This window comes from Argopecten irradians, chromosome 10 (assembly GCF_041381155.1).
Source record: "Argopecten irradians isolate NY chromosome 10, Ai_NY, whole genome shotgun sequence".
NCBI lineage: Eukaryota > Metazoa > Mollusca > Bivalvia > Pectinida > Pectinidae > Argopecten > Argopecten irradians.
In genome coordinates this window covers 16,221,122-16,231,711 of record NC_091143.1, presented here as the reverse complement: position 1 = coordinate 16,231,711, position 10,590 = coordinate 16,221,122, and the positions used below count along the sequence as shown (strand labels likewise).

Sequence of the window (10,590 nt, the reverse complement as noted above, 5' to 3'; positions counted from 1 at the left end):
TTTTGTACCTTTTCAGCGTTAAACTGATCATATGTAATTACTGTTTACGTGCATGTTTTAGCGGTTATCTTATGTAAATATTTTTACATATTGCACGCTAAAATATAAGTGCACTTATTGTATGTTCTATATGTCGTTAGCGAGGCGATCATAACGAATGCGCAAATTTATCGCCTTTTCAAAATGAATTTTGCGCTAAAATATATTTGCGTCAAAATAAGTACATGTACGTGAACAGTAGTTAGATACATTGATGATTTATATTTTAATCGCAATTACTGAAATAGAAGAATTAATAGTACTTTTTGTCCATAGTAGGTCCTTTCATTGCTATTTTGTGTTTAAATAAAGTGTAAGCAGTCGTTTCATGATCTCTTACACTCTAATGAAGGTATTACGACGTCAGAGTCTATCTACCAAAGTACATAACGGAGAGATAAAGCTACTGTAAATATTAATATATATATACATGTACACATATTTAATTGCTTTTTAAAGTTTGTGTAAATACCTAACCAGGCTAGCCTGTTGATCGGAGGAAACGGCTGACATAGATCAAAATACAGAGACAAAACTGGAGAAGGAAAAAATACTCTCAACAGCTCACATGGATACAAGAAACAAAGAGCGGAAACTAATTTCAGGATTCGGTCTAGTGAAGAGTTGTCCATAAACGACAAACAAACATTCATTAAAAGATTTAAGTTTATATTCACGCCCCTGATATCACGGTAATATTGTTTGTTGTATATTCCCAATACATCGCCCCTATATATGATACCGTGCATGATGTGTGCATTTGATTTCAAGTATATACTTACGGCGACAGTCTTTTACGTGAACATAGAATCGACCTACTGCAATGTAAATACAGACTGCGTTCTCAAAAGCATAGGTCTACAGCATAATGGAAAAGGTAAATATATTTTTTAAATTAAAATAGAGTCGGGAAATATCCAAATGATATAAGAATATTTTGATTGGATATCTTTGGTAACAACGATGATAACATCACTATGCGTTATAACAAACATTAATCTAATAAAGTTATATCCCTTTAATTTCACGATAGTAACACGGTTGTTGGCTTGACAATGGATACCAAGATTCCCAATTATCTGTCTGATTAGGATTTTCATGTCATATGCTAAAAGAGATAAAAACAATAGTGAGCATGGCCCACCTATCAGAAGTCACTGACCTATTAAAGATGACTTTGCATGACAGTTAATGGGTAGATGGTGTTTATAAATGTTTTAACGGTTTTTATAAGAAAGGAAGTGGTATTAACTTAAATTGAAGAAAACATCTTAACGTTGTATATTTGTTTTACACCTTTTACATTGTATTTTTACCTTGTCATGCATATTTTTCATAGTATATATGTTCTCATGTAGCACATTTTTATGAGTATTTGTGATTCAACAAATTGTCCAGTTCAGCTGATTTCTTTTGCTCGCCATTCTTTATTAGTGAAATTGCTATTACATATGTTTTTGACAGGATATACCGGATTCTTTTCAATCATTCAGTCCATCTTCTACTAGTGTTTCTCACTGAGTCACGTCGGTCTGTTCGGAATGTTGCAATTTCTAAAACTGGCAATGTGCTTGATCTCTTGTCCTGTTACAAAATTTGCTGTTTTTCAGTATTTCTACAAATGTCTTTTTTGGGAGGCTGTGGTATATTCGTTTCGTGTCTCCATTTAAGGTTGAAACTCTTGCCTTTTATATAGAGCTGAAGCTTGTCGCAAAAGCCGATTTTGAACGTATACACTAACAAGAACAAAAAGATACAAAGTACTAATAAATAGTTTCTGTAAACACTGAAGCAGTTATAAATATTTCTTTTAAGACCTTACTTTAAATATGTCAGCACCTACTTTTCTATGTCTTAGGCCAAAAAAATAATATGTCTGTTTAGGGTTACATTCGCAAAAAAAGGGTAGGTAGTGTCTTTCACTCTAAAATAATGGCCGGAACTGAAGTCTGAGATCGAAATTCCGACTTTTAATTCTTTTTTCGTAGAAAAATGGAAACAAATTAGGGTCGGGGGTAAAAAATAGGGTCAATCGGGTAACACTAAACAGACATATTCTTTTTGTTGAGTTAATTTGTATTAGACGTCATACTATGATTCATGGATTTAGGTAATGCATGACGTTACGCCATCATTTAATGATAATGGGGGGATACGGCAAAATTCAAATATCAACTTATACTTAAGACAGCGGTATACTAGAGTTGTACTTCTAAAGTCATACTCAATGGCATCACAACCATTTTGGTTAAACAATTCTATTAAGATTGATAACAAAATTTTGATTAACAAATGTTGGTGTGAAAAAGGATTTTTTTCATTAAGGATTTAGTAGAAAATAATGTTTTCTTAACTTTTGAAAAATTATGTGAACAATATAATTTGAGAACTAATTTTATTGAGTTCTATGGAGTAATCAATTCAATACCATTGCAATGGAAGAATATAGTGCTTCAACAGAATCCTGAAAATGAGTCAAAACAAAACATATTTATCAAATATTTAAAAAAAATATGATAAGGTTACAAAGTATTTTTATTGTCGTATGTTAAAATTTATACTCGAATTCCATATAAAATTCAAAATTCATGGCAAGAAACTTTGAATGTCAACATTCCCATAGAAGTTTGGCAGAATTTTCTCATACCTTAGAATGTCACAGATGACACAAAACTCCAGAACTTTTAATTCAAATTTCTCCATAAAATATTATATACCAGCACTAAACTAATGCAATTTAAACTGAGTGAAACAGAAAGGTGTACTTTTTGTAAAGATTGTAGAGAAACACAAATGCACTTATTTGGGGAATGTTGCCATTCACAGTCAATATGGTTATCCTTTATGTTTTTACATAAGAAAAATTATGATATAGAGTTATATAGAGACCCGACTATGATGGCCTTCGGCATGGAAGACTATTGTTAAGAGGATCAATTGAATTTTTTTTATTTTATCATTGAAATATTATATATATCATTGTAAATTGAAATCAAAATTCCTTCAGTTGAAGAGTGGAAATCCTATCTATTTCTTTATAAAAAAATTAAAGTTTTCGACTTGAATTCGTATCCAGTAAAGAAAAGAGAAAAAATAAGCCAAAAATAGAATTTTGTATCTACATTTTTTATGGTTTTAATTATATTGACAAAATGGAAAAGACTTCGTTAAAGGTTGATATGTACAAAGTATGTTAATAAAAATTGATTTTTGGATGTAGTGTATATTTACAGCGACTGCTTATACATTAATGAAAACGTCATGACCACATGTTGATGAATGTAACAACAAAAAAGATTTGAATAAAAAAAACTCTTTTTTTCCTTATACTTTGTACTGATGTCTAAACGCATATAAATATAACAACCGCTACAGTTACACTGTCATGATTGATATCTATGTAAGTCAGGTGGTGAATATTGAATTGCATCGAAGATAAATGAGTATGAATTTACATACCATGTGACGCATTAGTGTTGAAGTACAGTGAATATCAAATTAGATGTTTCTGTCAGAGAACGACACAATGCGATATTTTGATTGATTATTACTGTTTATTTACTATGCGGATTACTTAATGTGGTTTTCAAATCTTAATTTTAAGACATATATAACATATAGATATTCAGGTAAGCGCTTCTATTACAATAATATCATTCATTTTATCTTACTAAGTAACAGTCAATGACAGAGTCGGTAACCTTCAGTACAGGTGATCTTTGTTAATTGATAGATAATACCAAAACTGTGCAAAAATAAGGATTAAACAAGGATAGTTAGTTTCGCACTAAGAGAAACATTTACGACACACAGTATGTAAAACAGTCAGAATTTTTCGTTATTAAAATTCGAAGTACGATTAGAATACCAAGCAAAGAATATTAAACAACAAAACCTTATTTTTGAAAGCGTTAGAAACCCTGAGCAATTCTAACGCTGCAAAAAAAGAAACGAAATATTTCCTAATAAAATTCCAACGATTTTATGACCACTTTCCTAGTATCATTTCATTGTTTGTCGCTTAAATGAAACATATTTCATGTATTACTATCGGTTTAAATGCTCATTTTGTTAAAAATATAAACTATTGTTTATGTGTAGATATTTTTTGCGCTATAGTCTTTAGTTCCTCCGACTTCTCTCTCCTTGACCCTGCTTGTTAATATGACATCAAACGAATCAAATCAAAGACCCTTACTTCTAGGATAAAAACACAGCATTGTGGCGTTGGATGATATGTATTACATTTCCAAAATGGCAGAATTATGTGTGTCTAGCATCATTTTAAGGAGGGCTGAAGTTGGTTGCGAGTTCCTAGTTCCTAGTTCCGTTTAATAAACGGAACTAGGAACCAGACCCGAGTTCCGTTTAACTTAAACGGAACTAGGAACCAGACCCGAGTTCCGTTTAACTTAAACGGAACTAGGAACCAGACCCGAGTTCCGTTTAAGCTTATACGGAACTAGGAACCAGACCCGAGTTCCGTTTAACAAACATACTGGCCAACGAGCGGAGTTCCGTTTATTAGGATTCCTATCTCTAACTGCATGTTCAATTACCTATTATATACAGGAATCGAACTTAGAGCTTCCATGAATAATATAGAACAGAATTAATATCTATAACACAGATTTCCTTAAACGGATCTGATACCTAGACCTCAGTTCCGTTTAACTTAAACGGAACTAGGAACCAGACCCGAGTTCCGTTTAAGCTTATACGGAACTAGGAACCAGACCCGAGTTCCGTTTAACAAACATACTGGCCAACGAGCGGAGTTCCGTTTATTAGGATTCCTATCTCTAACTGCATGTTCAATTACCTATTATATACAGGAATCGAACTTAGAGCTTCCATGAATAATATAGAACAGAATTAATATCTATAACACAGATTTCCTTAAACGGATCTGATACCTAGACCTCAGTGAATTATGTGTGTCTACATCATTTTAATGCGTTTTTTAAAATGAAATTGAAGACTGTTTTGACACAAATGTTCGGTATAGACCTGTCATTGTTAATCAAACTTGCGGTTACTTCTACCGGAATAATTTCTAGATTTAACGAAGCACATTAGTTTGAATACATACAGTATCACAATAGCATAATGCCAAATCAAGACAATCTCTACAAAGTGTGTTTTGCACCACACATGTTTTGGATTAACACACTTTATGAAAGAAAAAAAAAACATTAAAAATACAAGTAATCACTGTTTATTATTCAAAGTTCGAAACATGAAACAAAATGAGAGTATATAAGATATCATAGTAATTCTTATTAACAGTATGAAGAGTAGATTAAAAAATCAAAACAAAATATAAAGATAAATGGAGTGGTAAGTAAACAATATCTTCAGGTAATGATAATTACAATTAAACAATATCTTTAGGTAATGATAATAACAATTAAATTTAAACTTTGATTTAAAATGGCAAACGTTTCTTACAGATTTGTAAACAACGTTGATGCATATACTTTTGAGAAATGAAAGAATCGTAAAGTAATATAAATTTCTAGTAAGTCTACCATATCAAAGTCAATTAGGTTTCAAAAAGGTTGATGTATACATTTGAAAATTGGCGACAAATGAGGTCTTGATAAAACATTATAAGGGCGATATATTGATAAATTTATAGTCTACTATACCAACGGTAAGCGTATTTTTCAATTATTGAAGTCTACCACCAAGAACCAGATGTCATGTGTTGTGTCTTCCAGTTATTACTCCTCAAGTCGCTGAACGCCTGTTGAGCACGCGACCGTTCGTCACTCATCCTTTGTTCATACAGCTCTCGCATATCACTCATCCGTGATTTTTGGTCGCTAATGAATTGATCACGCATGCTTTGAAGATCACTTCTCCGCTGATCTTGGAGTTCCCGCATGTCACTAAAAGACTGACTTGGATCCGCCCAAGGGTTCATAAAAGGATTGTTCATTGGTTGGGGACCTAGTAACAGATAAGTGATTTAAATGTGATAATTTGGTATGAAAATATCGTTAGTTTCTTATAATACAAGGGTTATTTTGGTGTAAGACTTTAAAAATGTCGGGATGACGAGGCTTTGACGATTCATTTCGGCTTTCCGTGTCAAGCACAAAAATAAACCTAGTATTGTAAGATGTTCACCGTGTATTCTGTTTATCTTCAATACGAAAGGAAATTACCAATTGTTTTACACAAAAAATTCATTCACTACATTAGAATGGGAATATATACTCATTTTACCTTCCGTGGTATATATAAACGCCTTCGTAAACAGTTCAAGTAAACATGTTTTTAAAATTCAAAGTGTAATATCACTATAACAAGCATGGAAATACTCAAAAGCAATCATACCACACCCCCACCCTAACTTCCATGCTTTAAAGAGAAAATATACCATGTATCACATAATGTCTCTCCAATCAAAGTACAATTGAATGAATAGTTAATTTAAGACCTACCGTATATAACCATACTGGTAGTCAGAACTGCCAGGAAAGGTAAAATGCAAACAGACTTCAACATGTTGACAGTCCTGTTAAGGAGAACAAGATAGAAAGAGGAATAGTTATAACATTCTGTCTTTTGTAAATAGCAATGGTTTTCGCCCGATCTCGGTCTATGTATGTTCTAGAAGCTTTGCATACAATCTTCATAATATGCGTATTATGGTATTGTGAACTGATTGGGGTTTTTTCAGATCTTCGGTATATACATATATAGACCAAACATTTCATGAAAGGGATCAACCAACTAAATAAAAAAAGACCTTCGAAATGGCCCCTGTGTATACAAGATTGAGCCCAGGATAGAATTTTAACCCGGCCGCTGATTGGCTGGCTAATTATGAATTTCAAAAGTAAAAATGTTTTCTGACAGGTAATTATTCCTAGATAGCCATAATATCAATTTGGAAATTCATATTGAGATTTAGGTTCAAAATATCAATTTTGATAATGAATAGGTAAAAACATTAGAATTTCCGGATATTTTAGTGCAAAATGCGCCTGATTTCAATAAAGCTACCCTGGTTGGAGTTTGAGCAGAAGGACCCAAACTTTTTTTTCTATCTAGTGTTATATGAGAACCTAGACTTTAATTATAGAACACAATACCTAACTAATATTCCTTTGTTTTAATAATACAGTACAAAACTTTAACAAAGTTTAACACTGTGGTCTATGTAAAATCATTTAGTTGGTTGCTCTCTGAAAGGATAATGAAATGCTTACATTTCATAATTTGCTCATTTCGAGGTATAAGCTTTAAATTTGTTGAGATTTTATCAACAATTATTTAAACCCATATGATGGAATAGCCATTTTCTCGGGTTTTTTTTCTCTCTCTTTTTTCCCCTGTATCTCAATTAAATATCATTAATGATATAATAGAAATATTGAATATTCCGTGTCTAATGTGTATCAAATTAAAGCAAAATTGAGGGTTATACGCGCCGTAGTTTTCATATACTCATAAATCGTTGATGTCTGTTCTTGAAATCTACCGAAATATACCATAATTTACCCAAGTATATTTTATCAAAAATTTCAACCCGTTGTGACACATATGAATTTAATTTTGCACGTTGTGTCACACGAATTTGATTACGTCTGAAGCTACCTGAAACTGATTTTAACGTATGATGAAGATAATGAACATATCTTACCTTTGTCGTTCCGCCTCGCACAATACACTGAACTGGGTTCATACCTTACCTTATAAACCGGAAATGACAATTAATTCAATCCATGATTGATGTAAATGTCAGAACGCTCAGGACACTTACCACGTTATGCAATCAATTTATTTTTTTATGTGTCGATTATTCTATGGGGATATTTGATCGTCAATTTTAATATCATGCAAAGTAGAATCGGTAATACAGTTACATGAATATTTTATTATGCATGAATGACGTTCCCTTTGTTTCTGCTTCGTTTGTGTTAAAACAGCATTGCTGTTATGTTTACATAAATTATTCATTTTCCGTCTGTGATAAAGTATTTCTTCTCTCCAACTGTAATGTATGTATAGCGTGAATTGGTGTAAAGAGTTTCAACCTTACTAAAAGAGGGTTCTAATGTAAGACAAATCCGCAGATATACTTAACCTTTCACCGCGGAATGATTATTCTTGAATACAGCCTATAAGCATGACATTTATGGGATTGTTTTTATCTTTTATCACATTAGATGGTGATTATAAAAAGTGGCAGTGACACGTGTTTGGGGTCGCTTTGTATCAATGAAACCTGTGATTACTGTTAATGTGTATCATGAGACTCAATTCTCGTGAAATCGACAACTGAGTAAAGAGTTTACTTTTACCATTGAGCACTATAGCTCTCCCTTTATGAAGATGATATCATAAGTAATAAAACTTCAAATTTATGTGCATGTAAGATATAAAGCAATAGTAATATTAATCATTCATGTCATATTTATGCTCGGTAAATGCATGAAACTAAGAGGAAATAACTCATTAATGACATTGCACTTTGCCTAAAATAAACTTAATTAAACTGGAAAGTGATTTGACGAATTAATGGAGTCATACATTTTACTATCACTTTTCTGCCTCCAATGAAAGCAATATATAAAACAAAAGCACTGACTCGGAACGGTAGGTCACAAAAGCCAATTGTTGAAAAGGTAAGACTCTTTCGAAAATTAAAAAAAAATTATTTCTGCTTAAAAGATTAAAATAAAATCGTCTCTGCGGTAGAAATTAATGAAATCGATATGATTAGCGAAAAGCGTACTTACACAATGTTATCCCCATTGTTAGATGAAAGCGTTGATTCTGACAGTGATTGGTGTAGGTATTGTATAATATGCATTATCACCTACATGAATTCGTGCTGGAGATATTCGATGGACTTTATTTGGTTTATTGGCTGCCTTGTTTTACTGAGAAATTTGCCAATACATGCCTCCACAGAGTTTATGCATCTTTATTTTAAACATTTTATTCTTCTTCAAAAATACTGTATTAACTATATTTGTTTCTCTTTGTGTCTAAAACAAGCGGAAGGAAGACCGATATGGTTGACAGAAAAAAGGATGATATATTGGATGGCTAGAGACGATGAGATGTACGGGATTGGGTTATATATAGCTTGGTTGATATTTGAGAAATATTTCCTAACAATGAAAAGGCGTCAACTCGAATATATACTGCTTATTTTAAAGAAAAGCATTTTAATACTTAATAAAAAGTGATTGATCAGTACAGTGACTTTTGAAAGTTATTTAGCATGAGTTATTGATAGGTGTGACATAAAGCGACAATTATCGCATTCGTTTGTAATCGATTAAATATAAAATAATCAAATTATTTAAATGAAACCTCAACATAGTTTTAACCTAAAATGCATTTCCATGTGCTTAAGTAGTCCTTAATACCACCAAGGATAGCCGATAATATATATCTGTTATTCCAAGATATTCATACAACAAAACTTTGATATCAAAAGCAGATATTACTATAGCAATGTAATTGACGATTAATAGACTAAAGTTAGATTAAAGCACAAGATTCCATCAATGGTAAAAAAAATCTTATCTTTAAACTTCCCATGATAGAGAGAGCTAAAGATACTTCATGCTATGGCACTTGAAGCGATCCAGCAAGCGAGTAACCAACACTCGTCATGGTTACACTCGTCATCGAGAAATGATTCTACTAGTCTCATCGAGTCAAATTGGAGTGTAAGGGTAAAACAGAAGACCCTAAGATATAAATAACACAATTAGACAAAAGGAGAAATCGTTTAAAGGTAAAAGTTCACATAGACAACCATAAACGTGAAAAGTGATGACACAAGATTGGACAGGGCAAATGTAAACCTGACGTTAACGTTTACAGTAACGTACATGATTAAATTTAATTAGGTTTCCATTTGTTTCATCCGAGTTTCATCCGATAATGGATTGAAGATATACATTAATTATCGTAGGTATATTGCCACTTGGCATAATATGGTAATAACAATAACAATAAGATATTCATATATATATATTAATTTACATATATGACATATTCAAAGTATTTTAATAAATAAATAGCATAACATGGGCTTCAGAGAGAAGTATGCACAGGAAGTCATCATCATACCGACAATTGAAAAACACACCAGTTTAAAATCTTGATTGGTCCATATAAACAATAAATGAAAAACACATCACCATGACAACAAAGATATACGTATTTAAATAAAGAAGGAATGGTACATACAATCATGCTAACAAAACATAACAATGTTCAGATTTCTATGAAATATTTGCCTGACAAAAAAGATAAAGCCAAAAAATGAAAAAACTGCTATCGCCATTACAACAGATATTTTCAGTTTAGTTCTTTTTAACAGATCTCGTAATGAACTACGTTCGTAATGAACTACGTTTATTACATAGTATGTACATTTATTTCCTTCTTGCATACATCTCATTCTTTAGGTGTCTTATCCCAACTGAAACCTAGAGGTCGAATATTTGTTTTAGATTTTTTCACGAGCTTTGGCTAATAGACCACACGTAATTAATTTTTACAATCACCAGC

General features: G+C 32.0%; 1 protein-coding gene across 1 annotated transcript; it reads right to left on the bottom strand.

The window, feature by feature from the left end:
- Window positions 1-5,241: 5,241 nt before the first annotated feature.
- Window positions 5,242-7,732, bottom strand: LOC138332750 (uncharacterized). Its single transcript, XM_069280721.1, has 3 exons — window positions 7,697-7,732; window positions 6,492-6,565; window positions 5,242-5,994 (listed from the first exon to the last, which is right to left on the bottom strand). Exons 2-3 carry the CDS (start codon window positions 6,553-6,555, stop codon window positions 5,723-5,725), a joined length of 336 nt encoding a protein of 111 aa, XP_069136822.1. The 5' UTR covers window positions 6,556-6,565; window positions 7,697-7,732; the 3' UTR covers window positions 5,242-5,722.
- Window positions 7,733-10,590: the final 2,858 nt, after the last annotated feature.